Consider the following 17,650-nt stretch of genomic DNA (forward strand, 5'->3'; position numbering starts at 1 on the left):
TGAAACAGCTCATTTCTGGCCATGCTGCCCACAAACACCTGCAGTAATTGAACATCTTTTTAACCCTAGAGCGCTGTCGCTGGGTGATTTTAACCCAAGCAAAAGTATTTACATGATTGTCAATATGTTGCATTTTTCTGAGTGTCATGGGTACCTGGGTAAAGTCTCACATGTCCCAGGAATGGATGGACCAAAGGCCAAGTCTCCAGTTTTTTTAGGAATGTTTTATTCTCAAATTTCATAAGTTTTCATAAATTATCGATTATTTTTTTAGGATCATTCTTTGTTTTTATTTTCCATTCAGTTACATATACCGTAAACAAAATGAAATTACTCTAATTTATTATTGATCTATTTTTTATGACTTTTTGGGGTATATTTTATTGGGTAAAAATTACCTTGCATAAGATATGGTGAAACTTTCATAGCGAAAGTGTCCTAGGGTTATTTTTTATTTTTTTTCCTCTTCATTCTGCACTAGAGAAAGCAGTTTGAAAGTGCTGTCCAACTGAACTAAGCCCTGTGGACAACCCTAGAAGGAAACTATCACTGTTAGGCTTCTCCCTACCCTTCATTTTGTCCTCCAAATGGAGATTTTAAAATAGTTTCTTCAAATTCGGATGCCATAGGAGTTTTTTTAAAACATTATTAAGACATTTTTTAACACTTTGCTGTATATTGAGCTGTTACACTTTTATTTTTTTTTTCAGTTTCAGTAAATATTTTGATAGAAAAACTACAAAGATTGATGCATAAAATTAAAACCAGATAAATAATTGACAATATATTTACCTAAGTTACAAATATATTATTTTTTTCAAATGAAAAAACTCTTTTTTTACAATAAGGTCTTGAAAACTTGTTCATGTTTTCTTTGTGATTTTCAACATGGATTGTTGAGGATTAATATCAGTAATTTCATTCTGCTGTCGAAGAATCGCAGAAGAACGAGCACATGTTTGATTTGCTCTGTTCTTGTGTGACAAACGTCGTTTCGGTCAACCGTTAACATTAGATAAGCTTCTTAAAACCTCTCCATTGACATAAAAAAACCTGCCCAGCTTTTTTATTTAAAAGTGTGTTCATGCGATTGTGCGGGTGTGCCGACATTCATGTGTGTTACAGGATCAAAAACAAAGCTGCCATATTGTTACTTTCATTTACAGCAGAGATTATGTAACAGGATGTGAGCACTGCAGGGTAAAGAGAAAATAGACGATGATTATTTCCAAAAGGATTATGGTAAATTATTTCTCCTAACTGGTAAGGGGAAGCAATATTTAAATAAAAACGTTTTTTCTATAAGCCATCATTTCAGCTTAATGACATTTCTAAAAACAAAAGGTTTATTGTTTATTCTGACGGAAATATGTGGTAATTTCTTAAGCTTCTTGTGTTCAAAGTGAATGAGGATGTTAAATACCAAATGTTCAGACACATCAGTAATGGTTCTGTGAAAGAAACACAGTCATCATACCACACTAAGATTATATTTTATACATAAATAAAATTAAATAATTATTAGAAAATAACATAACATAAAATCTACACTTTATGACAAAATACTGTTTTTAAAGGTGCAATTTAAGTACGTTTTCCAAAAAAACGAGCCGTGCTTCTGTGATATTTAACAGTTGAACAATCTGTTCTAACAACTGTATGCATATATTTACTATATTTGTCCTTATTTAAGCAGAAAAAGCTCAGATTTGTCAGAAATTTCCTAAAAAACACAGAATCTTGGATAATTGAGATCACACACCAATCTCATTAGAGCGTGAAAGTCTCCACCGCCGCCTGCAGGAGTTTCATAACCTGCGCGCATCTGCATCTCAAACGGAAGCAGAGAAAGCCTCGACGTTGTACTTTCATGTTTTGCTTTGTAAAATTCTACAGTCATTGTGTTTGCATCATGTCTCGCGGTAACTCTGCAGTCAGATCCTCTAATTACAAAATGAAAGTAAATAAAAAATGGAACGTAATCAACAATTAACAAGTTCAAACGTCACATTAATCAGCAAAATTTTGCGCACAAATTTAAATTAATTCCTTTACATCCATATCAAAACACAGAACCTTTTATGACTGTGCTGCTTGTATAGATTGCAGCTACAGAACCTATCTATAAGCCCCAGATCTTTGTAATTTCACAGATTTACTTAGAAATGTGTCTGTAGGACCATAAACACGACAGGCTGCTTTGTATTTAGAAAGCATTTATAATTCAAGTAATGTATCTTAAAGATCCTTTCTCTATTATTTCTTGCTTACAAATATTTTTCAACCCAGCAGGAGTAATTTTGAATTCTTTAATATCAAAATATCTGATTTACACTTCTATTTTTTTCTTATCTTTTTATTAGCTTGACATCAAAAGTAACAAATGTTTTTCATGATTTCCACCAACTAAGGACCTGATGTTAAAGACAACAAAGTTGAAATTTAAGCATATTTTAATACTGAATTATACACAATTATGCATAGAAATACACGGTTATTTTGTGCAAGCAGAGCTTAAAGCGAGCTGTAAATTTTATGTAAAGGTAAATGGTAAAACCTTTTTTTTGTACTGTTACCTTTATTTCTGTGCAGCAACAATTTCCCCTTACGTTTTTGAAATTTTCCACCATAATGCCTCCTCCGTCAGTGATGACACCAGCAGGAGAACATTTGGTTCTGTTCATGCCACCCGTGACATGTTGATAGGTGTCAGAGGCGGTGATCATGCTCAACCCCAAAAGCAGCAGCCAGAGTCAGCCGGGTCGCAGCAACAGGCCAATTTAATCAACAACCTGAAAAACCCACCGCACAGATCAGGAAACACACCCTGACAAACTTGACCGGTGAGGCAGGTAACGGGATGACACGCGGATCAGGCAACTGACAACAGAAGGGAACCAAATGGAGATAATTAGGGAGCAGCTGTGGGGTTGGAACTGAAACCAGGTGTGAGCGATAAACAGGTTAATTATCTCCAACAGGACATATTTTAAAACAGGGCTTCAAAATATATCTTTATATATATATATATATATATATATATATATATATATATGTTATATTTATTATATATATATATATAAATATATAATATACATATGTTATATATACACATATATAATATATATATTTATGTTTTATATATGCATATCACATATAATGTATATATATATGTATATATATAACTTTCTTTAATTTGATTAAAAAATTAATTCATATATTATAAAACAGAACAGTTTGGAGCTTTTGTTCTGATCTTAGTGTTGATTGCATCAATGGGTTGATGTCTCTCAGAGAAAAATGAAAACTTACAGAAATGCTGTGTTTGTGTGATGTTGGAATAATTGGAAAAATTACTGTCCGATTCGGAAAGCACACATGAACGTCAAGAATTCAAGGAAAAATAAAGTATTTATAAGGCTTATTAATATAACCTGTGTCACTTTAGTGGGCCAGATTAAATTGTAGGGCCACATATGGGCTCAGGGCTGTAGTTTGCTCAGCCCGGCCTAAAAGAGACATAGAAGTTTAAAAAAAAATGTACTGGTTTCTTGTGCACTCAAGAAAGTATCTGGTGCGCATGAGAAAGTAAGTTGTGCAGAGTTGATCAAAGCTGGTGTATCCCCTGCACTGCAACAAACCACATGACTTTGGAACTCCTTCTAGATGACGTTTACATTACATAACGGTGACACCGGGCAAGTAAAGCTGCGGAAAAAAAAAAAAAAAAACTCAATGAGCTCAATAAACTCACATAATGTCATTTTAACAATATACTTTCTTGTGCTCAAAAAAAGCCAGTAATTTTTATTTTTAACCTGTGAGTCTTTAAGAGCTTCGTATCTTCATGTAGGTTGGAAATGTGAATTTTATGGTCACTCTGAGAAAACATAACATGTAATAAAATGTGGAAAGTATGCAGGAGAATATGATATAGTCAATCTGTGGAATACACACTTTATGTCATAAAGTTACTTATCATTTTTAAATTTCCATCCATCCATCCATCCATCTTCCTCCGCTTCATCCGGGGCCGGGTCGCGGGGGCAGCAGTCTAAGCAAAGATGCCCAGACTTCCCTCTCCCCGGCCACTTCCTCCAGCTCCTCTGGGGGGACTCCGAGGCGTTCCCAGGCCAGCCGAGAAACATAGTCTCTCCAGCGTGTCCTGGGTCTTCCCCGGGGCCTCCGCCCTGTGGGACATGCCCGGAACACCTCACCAGGGAGGCGTCCAGGAGGCATCCGGACCAGATGCCCGAACCACCTCAACTGGCTTCTCTCGATGCGGAGGAGAAGCGGCTCTACTCCGAGCTCTCTCCGGGTGACCGAGCTTCTCACCCTATCTCTAAGGGAGCGTCCAGCCACCCTACGGAGAAAACTCATTTCAGCCGCTTGTAGAAAAATAAAGTTGTTAAGAAGGATTTAGCCGTTTCAGAGGGCGGTAAGAGGAAACAAAAAAAAAAAAAGAGGAAAATAAATTAAATGTAATCCTGATCCACACTCCAGACTGGTCGGTGGCGGTAAAAATGCACCACAAATCATTTGACCCATAAACAAGTGGAGAAGAACTAAAAACGCAAACCGACAAAAAGACAACTTCAGATAAACCGATCATTTCTAATCTAATCTGATTGATATTATCACCTAACTTTGGCGTGAGTCAGAACAGTCTGAATTATTATAATTGGCTTTTCAAGATATAATTTATTACTTTTACTGAAAATATCCAAATTCTTTGAAATACATTTTAACTTTCTTGCCTTCTGTGTTTTTCATGCTTTTATTAACAGACTTACAGTATATCATAATTTGTGGCATTTTAGTACACATATTGTAATACAGCCCATTTAAAACTCCTTTTAATACAATTTTTTATAAAAATGAAAGGTTTTGCAAATGGATTACCATATGAAAACTTTAAATTTACAGTGTTTTCTTAAGGGAATGCTGTACTGGTATTGTTTGCGATAACATAGATGCATTTTAATTAACGGGTCCACAATGTAAGTCAATAAATAACCTTTTGTTTTTTTGCTTTAACATTTTTTTAAAGAAAACAACATGTATTTTTTTAATCAAATGAATATAATTGCTAATAATTGGTTTCATTTGTTGTCATTTTTCTCTGCTTTCACTGCATTAGTCACCATAGATTCTCTGTACAAAGTGACAGAGGGGGGCCAATCAGATATCTTCCATCGGCATGCAGATGGCAGCTTCGACCCGTCCTGCTGCTTCACAGTGTACCATGGAAACCACATGGAGTCCCTCGACCTGGTGACATCAAATGCTGAAGAAGCCAGGACCTGGATAACCGGCCTCCGCTACCTGATGGCAGGGATCAGCGACGAGGACTCGCTGGCCAAACGGCAGCGCACACACGACCAATATCCTTTCAGCTGAACAGAAATCCTCCTCATTGGGTTTCCTGTTTCTAATTGTTAAAGTAATTTGTCCTGATGCAACTGTGTCACGAGAAGGCATTAAAACGTTCAGAACACACATTGTGAACTAAAAGCTTTTTTTTTCCACCACAAGCAGATTACAGGCTGTCATTGTTAGATTTATTTTGATTTATCGTTTGATTGAGATTTCTCTTGCACTTATCTTACTGCACAAAAACTCAAAACAGATGAAACGATGCAGATTTTACACAAACACCCGTCACACCTCATCGGTCTTCCTTAACGCGTGTGCTTGACGTGGATGAAGCAAACCTTCGAGGAGGCTGACAAAAATGGAGACGGCCTGCTGAACATCGATGAAATCTACCAGCTTCTACACAAACTGAATGTCAATCTGCCGCGCAGGAAGATCAAGCAAATGTTTCAGGTGAGGATTAACTGACATTTCCATTCATCGCCGTCCACATCAAAGCTATTGTTTTGTATAAAATAGGCTGAAAAGGCACAATAATAACCATCGCTGGTAAATGTGAATGTGATAAAGCCAGTTTTGTGGGGATGTGTTCACCACACAGCTTCTCCATGCAGGTGTGTGGTTCAGTGCACCTGCAGGGCTGATGTAGAGGCTGAGCCAAAGTAGCTGTTAAGCTGTTACAAATCGTTACAGAACTGCTCAAGAGCTGAGGTTAATGTTTGGAAAGTATTTGGAAGAAATAGCTTCTGCAAAAAAGAGATGTTTAAAAAAAAAAAAAAAAAAAAAGTGAGTTAATTGACAAATGCTTTAAAGATGAGTGTGCCCGTTGGTTAGGCTTATTTAGAATGATCCAGCTGCTGATAAAAACTGACAACTGATAAAAAAACTTTGTGCAGACAAAGAAATATTTCATGATTATCAGCAGCTGGGCTGAGAAAGTAAAAGCAGGCTTTGGAGAAATGGGACTTGCAAGTTAAAATATTGAAGGCAATGTTGGTAGAATGGCGAGACTTAATGAAGATTTCTCTCTGGAGCAGGTGTGAAAGGTAGCTGCACGAAGAAAGTGTGAGGTTTAGGAGTTAAAGTCCCACTCTGATCATCTAAAGATACTGTAAAAATGTTCCCAGTGGTATTTAATTATGATTCTGCTGTTTCAGCTAAAATTAAAAAACAACTTGTGATTTTTTTTTTTTTTTGGGGGGGGGTGGCATAGTTTCTGCAGTAGAATTTTTCTAATAGCAGAGCTATATAAAAGAACAATTAAAACTGCCTTTGTGAGTATTTCTGAATTCAGAACGGAAATGTAATGATTTGATTTTTGCTAAAAAGCACAAATTGTATTCTTATCTCCAGGCTTTATTTGGAAAATAAATAAACAAATAATAATATTTGTTTTGTTCGACAGCATATTCACATTTGTATAATTTTGACAGGATATATTTTTTGGAGTACCAAATCTTTTGGGATATTTATAATTTAAAATTTTCCTATAAAATGACATGAAAGTAAAGAAAATTGATTGTATGATTGTATAATTTTGACAAAATATACTTTTACAAAGAGTAAAACATTGAAAATGTTAGAAAGGTTTAAATTGATTTATACTAGAGTAATATTTCTTCCTGTTTTTGTTTATATTTATGTTAAAAAGTTACGATTTTACATTTTTTAAAGTTAATTTTTTGTGTTTTTAAATAAATGTTTACCTTGTTGACCTATGGTATGTATTGAATTTTGGCCCTTTGTGCGATTGAGCTTGACACCACTGATGTAAACACAGGGCTGATGGGAAATTAACGGAGCTAACATCTGCACCGACAGTCCTACAACCCAGATTTGTAATAGCTCCAGAATATATGTCTTAAAAATCAAGTTTTCACAGGTTTTTTAAATTTTTGGCTAAAAACTGCAAAATCATAATTAAAAGACACCTGAAAACAATTTTACAATAAAATATATATATAGTTGGAGTGGGACTTTAAGGAAAACAACTTACAGCCATTTCTATATACATCATTTGGTTGTTGGAAGTTGTAAGCAGTAGTTTTGTTCAGGTAAAATGGTTTAACGATAAACTCCCAAAGCCTTTTTTTTTCTCACAATTTAATAAAAATAACGAAATTAACAGTCCTCTCCCCCAAAAGATAAACCGTCACCACGATCTGATTCAAGTTCTGCTGGACATTATTCTATAACACTTTTTAAAGGTTTTTAGCTGCTGAAAAAAACTGCAGGGCTGAAATAAAAACTATTGCTCACTCTCAGAAGCCGAGAAAATCCATTTTCAAGGCTGTTAAGTTTCTAAATGAGCCTTTTGAGAGCCTACTGACCACAGTAAATCCTATCTTTAACCTAGAGGGATCCCAAAGTGTTTCCTTTATAATATAGATAAGAAATGTCCTTAGAGGATCACCCTAAAAGCCTCTGCTTCTCCACCCTCATTAGTGCAGCTTTTACAGGGAAATTCACTTTTTATTGCCTCCATAAAAGTGTAATGTAGCACTACAAAACAACAAAAATGTTTGTGGATGAGACAAATATTTCTTTCGCTTTATCTTCTTCCAGTTAAGCTGTGACAAACAGAACTTTTGCCACTTGAACAGCTTGTGTTGCTTAAAATACCCTGAATTGGTTTGTTGTCTTTCCATGCATTCCAGGTCCATCCTGGCGATTTATCCCGCCGCTAGTCTTTAGATTTCATCTTTGATTGAGTCCCCAGCTCCAACTGAGAACTCGTTATGAGAGTGGAACAGAAGAATTAGAAGGTATAATTAGATGGGTATTGGTGTGAGTCAAATGGGGCTCCATAAGATCCAGGTAATTTCAGACACAGGATCCCCGCGAGCAGATGGAGCACAAAGTGGCAGAACTGAGTGAGCGTGATGGAAAGAGCTGGGAGTTCAGCGGCTGCATATATTATATATGCGAATGTCTTGTAGGGTAAAAAAACGGCAGAATTCGTCTGCTTGTTTGTGCAATTGTTTATGAGCAAGGTGAGATGAATGTTCCATAAAGAATCATGCACCTGACATATGACCGTTTGGAGAGGCAGCCTCGAGTATAAATCTGATTTCAAGATTAGCTTTAGGTGGAATACACAAACAAAGCAAAACAAAACAAGTAACATATTACATTTAACAAAAACACAAGAATAATTGACATATTGGACAAAAAAACCCTTTGAATCGATTTTTCTTTCTGTTATGTTTTTTATTTTGTTGTGCTCTTTTAAAGGTTAAAGCAATTTGACTAAAATTCAAAGTGTTCTCAAAAGTTTTAAATACATTCAAACTTTGCTGCCATTGTAGATGTTAAATGTAAAGCAACTTAACTGTCATCATCATAAAACAAATGTGGAGCATTAAGTGTAATACTCATAATGAAGATGTGTCTGGGTGTAAAGGTAAGGAAGTGGAATTCCAATGAGGCTCTGGACCCTTTTTTTCTTTGTTTTTTTAATCTGAGGAAGTCGGAGTTGATCATAAGTAATGGATTTCATTTTTCTTTTTAAGCACCACTATGAGTTTGTTCAAGCTTGAAATGTGGTGGGCCAAGACCAGTAGAGCCTAGAATGTCAAATCTAGTTACATGTTTGACCTTCACAGTTTGAAAGAGGACTGGTTCTTATGCTAAATCCATTGGGGGTTTGGGTTGAAGAAACAGTAATTATTGATGGTTTACTTGTAAAAAGTCTCAACCTTCTTAGTATAGATACATACCTAAGCTTCCTCTCTTCTTCAGGCAGCATTTTAGGCCCTCTGCAGGAGACAACCCTCACATTTCAGTTCCTAAATACAGTACATTTACAGCCCTAGATTGTGTTAATATTGAAGTTTCTATCAATGCAGTCCAGAAAAAAGGTAAACATGTATCTAGAGGTTGAGAAGCAAACATTCTGGGGTCAGGCCAGTCCGGCTATGCTGAGTCTGTCTCATCTGGCGTCCCTTTGGGTTGTCGGCACTCGAGGTTTCACACTTTTAATGGCTGCTATGTACTTGAGGACAGGAGACAGAAGGAGACAATCACTGTTGAGGTAGAGGGATATTTTAAAGTCCCGTCAATATTGGTTTGGCTATCATTTTTTTTCTTTTAATAATTTAAGTTCCACTCCGATCATACTTTGATCTATTTTAAAAGTGCTCCCAGGGGTCTTTTAATTATGATTAGGCTGTTTTTAGGTAACGCCTAAAAATGTGTTGTTTTTTGGAAATTGGAGAATGAGGAGTTCATCAGAAATACGGCTTTGGCTTGTGAGCATGACTGCTGGCATGGAGTAAGCCCGCCCCCATTTCCCATCAAATACCCCTTTACACTCTCTCCCTCTAGCTTACAGCCTCTAACATTCCCAACCTAACGTTTCCTGTGCAACAAAAATGCTGAGAAATACAGCAGCTATCCAGCCGATACTGTTTTGAGACAGACGGCAGCAGGGAGCTTGTGGCTTGCCATAATACCTTCCATCTACCACATCTATAATTTTTTTAAAACTGTATTTTTGTGTCTTTCCTAAATTAACACTGATTTGAATACAGAAATACTCACAAATGCAATTTTGAGCCTAATTTTCCTAATATATGTCCTCCATCATCAAAAAAATGCCACAAGAGCCCATTATACAACAACAAAAACACGATTTTTATTGGAAGTGGTCTTTATTATTTAAGATGTATGTCCAAACACTAGAAAGGTTGAAGTGATTTTTAAAAATTACTTCAGCACATGGATACCTATTACTTGAACAGTATGAATATGTAGCAGGAATTCTGATAAGATGAATCCACAGATTCATGCTTTCCTGTTGTCTTTGGTGAAGGATCTCTTTTCAGATTTGCTGCCTTCTTTTTAATCCTGCAGTATTCAGTTCAGATTCTTTATGACTCTTTAGTAGTTCTTCGCAGAATTTCTTTTATTTAATATGATAGACAAACAAAAATACCAACTTGCTTAGTAAAGAATTTATTAGGTTTTCTTTTTTTATCTTTTAAAACTAATGCAATAAGCATTTCAAAAGTTTTTGAAACCAGGCTTTACATAAGTCAATTTCTGGTGCAAATTGTGATTTTTTTTAATTTATTTTTTTTCTAAGTAAGTGAATGGGATATTGTTATTTTTAAACCAGCCACTAGTGGTCATCTGAGGAACTGCAGCTTTCGATCATTTTGGGTTCACTATAAATTCTGAAATGTTTTGTTGGAGCTCGGTTAATGCTAACCCGTGTAATGTGATTGGGAACTGCTGTAGCTCACAGGGTTGAGCTGCTTGTCTGCCTGTTAGTCAGGGATTCAAAACTCAGAGTTAACGGTCTTTGTGTCCAAAGGCAAGAATCTCACAACCTTCCCATTGTAAAAGTACTCTGTAAAAAGGCTTTGTAGAAACTAATTTGCTAGAGTATGACTCTCCCTTGCATATGCAGAAGCTTCTGGAGCTGCAACTACCTTTCTTTTGATCCAATTAATGTGAAGACAGCAGGTTAAAGCGCAGAAGGAGTGCCCTGTTCTTCCATGTTTTGTCATTTGTACTGGGAATTATAATATCCATGAAACTCTCCTATCAATTCCTTTATTAGTATTTTAGATTAAACGAACATGACTGAACAAACATAAATGACGTCCGTTCTGTCCTCTGTTCTCCTAGGAGGCAGACACAGACGATCAGCAGGGCACGCTCACGTATGACGAGTTTGCAGTTTTTTACAAGATGATGTCCATGAGGCGGGACCTGTTCCTGCTGCTGATGGCGTACAGCGACAGGAAGGACCACCTGACAGCAGAGGAGCTGACTCACTTTCTGCGCAACGAACAGAAGGTGGGCAACGTCTCCACTCCTCGGAGACAGCCAGTCAAATTTACAGCTTTTTGAGAATGTTATACCTAAAATATTTTGAGGATATCCCTCTGATCCAGCTCTGTAATTAAGACAATCATTTTACCCACATTTATTTGTCTTAGCTGTCTGCCCACAGGAATCAATTCCAATGAGAGCATTTATCACACCTAAAATAGGTTTAAATCCTGGGAAACCTTGACTTGAACTATAAAGTTTATTTTTTTTAAGGTTTTCCCTCTTTCTGACACACTTTTCCACTGTTACACTGTGTTGGTGTGATTTTTCATCATGCTCAAGCTCAACACGCTCAAGATTAATCCTGTCTTTTGACTGAGAAGCTTTTCGGCATGGCTGCCATTCCCCCAGCAACACAGATTCCTACTGAAAATAGGAGAGCCCCCTGACATTTGTTTTGTAAATCTGAAGCTTTGTTTATCTGCTGTATGCTGGAAACTGGATCTATCATGACAGGTCTTTATTTTTTCTCCCATTCCTCTACAGATGTCCAACGTGACTTCAGAATATGCAGCAGAAATCATTGACAAGTTTGAGGTGTCTGATGAAAATAAACAGAGAGGTGTTATGGGGATTGAAGGTAAGTCATGTTTGAAAATTACTTTTTGGCCAGTGACGTCTTTTCATGTGTTTAATTATCAATGTATATTAGTGAAATAATTAGATAAAATGTAAGAAATTTAAAAGGTGATTAAAAAACATTAAGATCTTGTTAGTAACTTAAAAATGATTGAAGACACTAGTCAATATTGACTATGGCACTTTTTCCACAGCCTGACTGAAAGCTTAATTCCAATGAAAGTTACTACAAATTTAAAGTAAAATATGTAGCTGTCTAAAATGACCCCTAATAAAATGGTTATATGCTCTGGACTCTATTATATCTAAAGCAAATGCCCATGTTGCAGTAAAAACCAAGTCCAGTGGACGTGGATGAGTGTCATGAGGGAGGTGTCCATCCGTCTATATAAATCCTGACATTTCTGACAGTTTAAGTGCAAAACTTGACCTGCTGTTGGGGTTAGATAAGAAGTCAGGAGACCAGTGTAATCATGATTTATCCTCTTTTCAAATCATAACCTTATGCAATCTCTTTGATGATGTAAAGATCTGCAAAGTCATGGGATCAGAAAAGCCATTTGAAACCATCATGTGAAAATGTAAATGATCTCTAAAAGCTTCTCAGCAATGAGTCTGGTAGTATTGGGAGTTTATTGGCAGACGATGGTTTGAGAGTTTGAGATTGGAATTTTTGACTAAATAAAAGCCAATCTGACAACCAGTGAAGCAATGTGATTTATTTTCCAGACATCTTCCTAATTTTTTTTTTTTTTTTTAACTTTTACAGGTTTCACCAGTTTCATGCGCAGCCCAACCTGTGACATTTTCAACCCTTTGCACCATGAGGTCAATCAAGACATGGACCAGCCTTTGTGTAACTACTTCATTGCCTCCTCTCATAACACCTACCTGACTGGAGACCAGCTTCTCTCCCACTCCAAAACGGACATGTACGCCTGGGTGCTGCAGTCTGGCTGCCGCTGCGTGGAAGGTACACACAGATTTTCCATGTTGGAGATGGAAGGAACTGTTCAGTTGTTATACTGGAGGTATTAAAGGGGATTGAAGCCAGATTAGGTTCTGCAGACTCAGGGTGTGGTTTCTGTGCTTAATGTCATGGCTCAGTGGGACAGTTGACAGAACATCCGCGATGGTACCGTGTTTCTTCTCTTATTATGGTTGGAATTCCAGTTTTATTATAGATAAAGGTGGGATTTAGTTTATAGAATTTTCCTATTTTATTTTTTTTTTACATCGTTTTGACACACTAGATTGTTTTTTTTTAAAGATGTTTGCAGCTATTTCATCTGAGAGAATTATCTAATTCCAGTAGTAACTGGTGTGTTCTGACATTTATTCCTACTTTTGTGTTTTATTTCTCATACAGTTGACTGTTGGGACGGTCCTGATGGAGAGCCAATGGTCCAACATGGATACACTCTGACCTCCAAGATAACGTTCAAGTCCGTCGTGGAGACCATCAACAAATATGCCTTCGTAAATAACCAGTGAGTGAACGATGCTCATCCTTGTTCATGCAGTTTCTGACCAAACAAGTAAAAAAAAAAAAAACGAGGATCGTGACTCATGGACAACATTGTGACTGTAGATAAACCCTCTTGCAAAGTGTAAAGAAATATGTGGGGGGAAAAAATAGCTGGAAAATGACTTGTTGCTCAACATGTTAAGTGCACTAAGAAATTGAATGCACTATTTAGTTATTAACACTCCAAAGAACTAGCAACCTTATGCCTTTTTTCTGAATTCGCTTTGGGCATGTCTGTTGCACTATCATGTGATGTCCTTGAAGTGGATTCCATAAAACTCTCTTCTTGTGTGTAAGAAAAAAAACAGTTTAATGCTTTAGTTCATCTATTTGACTGACTGAATGCAAACAATGACTGTTTTATGTCTTTTTCTGTTAACATTTTTTTCCTATTTGAGTTCTTAAAATTAAATATCTTTACTTTTTTGATAGTTTTTTATAGATTAAAAAAAAAACTAATACAAATACCAACAGTTTTCCAACCTTTATTGTAACAAATTCTTAGGGCTTTACTAAAATGTAATTACAGCAGCAATAATTGTGGTTTGAGTATCAGATGTATCTGACTTCCTTTCTAATACCTTCCTCTCTTACCTGTGTGGGTTTTAGTACACGAGTCCGGCCCACGTCAGGTGAAATTGCCCTGTAATTCTGAAGTGACCAGTGGAGTTCATGGCTGTTTCTCTCCCCTATGATAAAGTAATGCCTCTTCTAAGGAGTTCCCACATGATCCTCAACCAAATCAACTGTTTTTGCTTATTAGATGCAATCGTTTGACGTCGATGCTTTAGAAAAAAAAAAGGGGAAGTTTTGAAGTAATTATCACCTATTACCAAACCATCTGTCGAACGGCATCCTCCAGACTCTCGGAGGACTCATTGATTATCTCTGATGAGTTAAACAGAAGTCATGCCAAGTGCTGAATGGCTCACTTTAGGAGTTTTACAACACCCAGCAGCTGCTGTGGTGCACAGTCGTTTCTCTCATTCAGAATTGACAGCGTTTTTGTTATATTCCTGTTAAAATACATGCTTCTTTTGAACTTTCCTCCCTCCTGGAAGCACAACCTCACCAATATTTCTTTTACGTCCCACTCCAATCCTCTTTTGATATATTTTAAAAGCGTCCCTAGGGGGCTTTTAATTATGATTATGCAGGTTTTAGCCAAAATTGATCATTTTCTAGGACTTAGTTTCTGCAGAGCGACAGTTGTTCATTAGAGATTTGCATCTGAGCTGTGGGACTGTTGGCATGGAGCAATCCCACCCTTCCTTCCTGTTGCTGACACCTTGGAGCAGGGAGCTTGTGGCCAGCTCAGCGTATTTTCTTTGTCATATATTAGCTTTTTCTAAACCATTTTTTAATCTGCTTATGATTCATAATGACTTGAGTAAATAAATACTCTGAAATCCAATCTTAAGTTTCTTAATATATATCTCTCATAATCAGAAAAATGTCACAAGAACATGTTAAAAACACTAAAAATTCAATCATTTTAATGCTTCTTTATCTGTTCTGAGCAAACATAAGCTAATAATGAAAGGAAAAAATTAGGTCAAAACTATGGAAGAATGTAAGTTTTTTTTTGATGCTATGAAAACTCTTTTAAGTGAATAAAAAGCTGAAGCTTGGAGCTAGTTATCCTATCTATGCATAAACCCAGTGAAGTGATAAATTATACATTTCCGTCTGAGATTCTTGTGGTTTAAAAAAAAAAGATAAAATGCATTAATTGATGAGCTTGCAGGCATCTTGGGATGATCCTCTATATTTTCCTTTCGGAAGCCTCTTTGTTGCAAATTAAAATACCAGGTTTTAGGCTGTGTCATTATATTTTTGTTATTCAGAGCTAAAATAGACTAGAATATATGAATAGTGTCATACATTTAAATGAACATAAGTGCATTGTTAGGAGCCCAGCTGCTTTTTTGACCTCCTTTTAAATTCAGTGAACCGAAAACAAAAAGCGTCTCGAGATAGTTGGCAAACAGATTGCCTAATGCGTCCTCTCTTTAGAAAAAAACTAAATGTTCAAAATTAGAAGTTATAATAATATATTTTTTAGGAAAACACAACCATGTCAAAAGGTGATGCATTATTTAGATAGTACTGGCCTCCACACATTTTTTATTTCCATAAAATATGCTTGTTTCCCCCAAACATAGCATTTCAAAAGATTAAATATAATCCATTGTATTTGTTTAATACAGTCAGCAGAATGACAAAGTACATATTTGTAAACACCCATTAACCTACACCTTTTTTAATTAATCATCTGTAATAATGTTCAGTGAGAGAACAAACTGAACGCGTCTCTTTTGTTGCTTTTCTCCACTATACGTTCAGTTCATGTTTATCCTCAGTGCCACCTGCTAATATCATTACTAGCCCCTGAGCTTTAATGAAATTAACAATTTCCTGCCTTTCCCTTTCATTCTCACTCACATCAAACAGTTTAGCGACAGAGAGAGGAATACCCAGCCGTTCCTCTGCCACACCAGAGGAGCAACAGTTTCCATCGGAAATGAAACGTCGTCTCTTTCTGTTGCCTTTTGCAGAGCGCTCATGCATGCACATGTGAGTCGTTTGCGTGCGCGGCTCACGCGTGTCGCTGTGTGTTTCGGGAGACCAGAGGTGGAGGTGGGAGCGAGGCTGAATGCCCCGGAGGAGGGAGCTGTCACTCTGACAAACCTAGCATTTGAGCTGAGCTGCGGTGTGGCCACAAGTCATTTCACCTTTCCTAAATGAAAACATGACGACACACCAACATGGAACGCACACACACCGAGACAGAAAAGTGTGTTCTTTAAACAAAAAAAATTAAGGCTGAATGGTAGCAGCAGGTCAACCTTCCTCCTGATAATTGGTTTTATGGAGAGACCTGATCGTGTTTGTGATCTGATTTGTCTTCCAGGTATCCAGTCATCCTCTCCATTGAGAACCACTGCAGCATCCAGCAGCAGAAAAAGATTGCAGAGTACCTGCGGGACATCTTTGGAGACAAACTCGACGTGGGGAACTTTCTGAACAGGGACTCCAAAGCATTACCCAGTCCTCACAGTCTGCAAGGAAAGATCCTCATTAAGGTAAGAAGACCTCAATGGATGGAAGCTTCATATTTTATTATATTGTATTATAACATTTGGCTCCATGTGACTTCATGCATGAAGGGGGGAGCAGGAAGGCACCATAACGCTGCTAATTACTTTCCATAAAGGGATGGAACAAGGAACAGTAAGAAAATTAAAAATTAGGTCATTTCATTAAGCACAGATGTGTAGAGAAGGAATTGTGAGTTAACTGGTGCGTCTGTAATCGTTTGTGACACACATGCACCATTTATTTATTTATTTTTGATGATTTAGAGTGAGCTCTTGGAGTCATTTTTGAAACTCGAGCTTGTAGCAGCATTTACAAAGAAAATCTTTTAAATTAGCCTGTGAATTAGCTTTTCAACACATTTTTGGCCAAAAGAATGCAGTATTCAGTCATGGCAAACAAGATGTTAAAGATGTCCCTGCTCCAAAATCATAATCATTAATAACCTTATCCTGTAGAGTCTATTCTGCTCTAATTCAGAAAGGAGTGAAATATAAACATTTGGGTTTCCATATTAAGTTTTTATATTTTTGTTTATTCAAAGGCATCAATTAGAACACCTGCTCCAATGAAAATTGTGTTTTCAACATATTCTTGTAGCGTTTTTCTCATGATGGAGGACATATTTAAAATAATTAAAGATTCAAATTGTGTTTGAGTATTTCCTTATTCAAATCGGGTCAGTAGCAGAGGAAAACCTGCAGTTTGAAAAGACTCAGGTTTGTGACGCAACAACTCTTATACCAAAAATACGTATACTTCAAGTTTATGTTTCAAAGTATACTTAAGTATGGAAAGTATATTTCTCAAAGTGTATCAAGTACACTTGAAATGTATACTGTCTGTTTACTAACAATTATACTTCTTGGGAATAAATTAGCCTACTTTTAGTTTATAAAAAGTATATTTAGAAGTAGACTTTAAGTGACCTTTCTGGTATAATATTTGTTTAGTGGCAATAAACTTTACGTTTATTTATAGATAATGAAAGTACACTTTGAAGTACATCTAATGTAGCTTTTAAGGTTTGCTTTTAGCTTAAAAGTAATACACTTGAACTGAATAGTGTATTCAAATACATTTTAATGTACTTGAAATATCCCAAGAATACATTTACTCCACTTTTAATACTATGTGAGAAAATGTTTAAGGACAGTGACAAATACAAATATAGGCTAAATATATTTAGATTTGTAGTACATTTCTAAGTATAATCCATGTATACTT

General features: G+C 36.4%; 1 protein-coding gene across 5 annotated transcripts in view; it reads left to right on the forward strand.

Annotated features, from left to right (window-relative positions):
- plch1 (phospholipase C, eta 1) overlaps positions 1-17,650 on the forward strand; it is a 76,318-nt gene that overhangs the window by 38,014 nt on the left and 20,654 nt on the right. For all 5 annotated transcript variants that reach the window (XM_036215011.1, XM_036215012.1, XM_036215010.1 and 2 more), the window contains 7 exons: positions 5,141-5,384; positions 5,700-5,829; positions 11,011-11,181; positions 11,704-11,797; positions 12,566-12,769; positions 13,166-13,286; positions 16,239-16,410. In XM_036215011.1, the coding sequence (XP_036070904.1) occupies positions 5,141-5,384; positions 5,700-5,829; positions 11,011-11,181; positions 11,704-11,797; positions 12,566-12,769; positions 13,166-13,286; positions 16,239-16,410 (1,136 nt within the window). The remainder of the gene's footprint in view (positions 1-5,140; positions 5,385-5,699; positions 5,830-11,010; positions 11,182-11,703; positions 11,798-12,565; positions 12,770-13,165; positions 13,287-16,238; positions 16,411-17,650) is intronic.

The sequence above is a fragment of the Oryzias melastigma genome, linkage group LG13, assembly GCF_002922805.2.
Source record: "Oryzias melastigma strain HK-1 linkage group LG13, ASM292280v2, whole genome shotgun sequence".
NCBI classification, from domain to species: domain Eukaryota; kingdom Metazoa; phylum Chordata; class Actinopteri; order Beloniformes; family Adrianichthyidae; genus Oryzias; species Oryzias melastigma.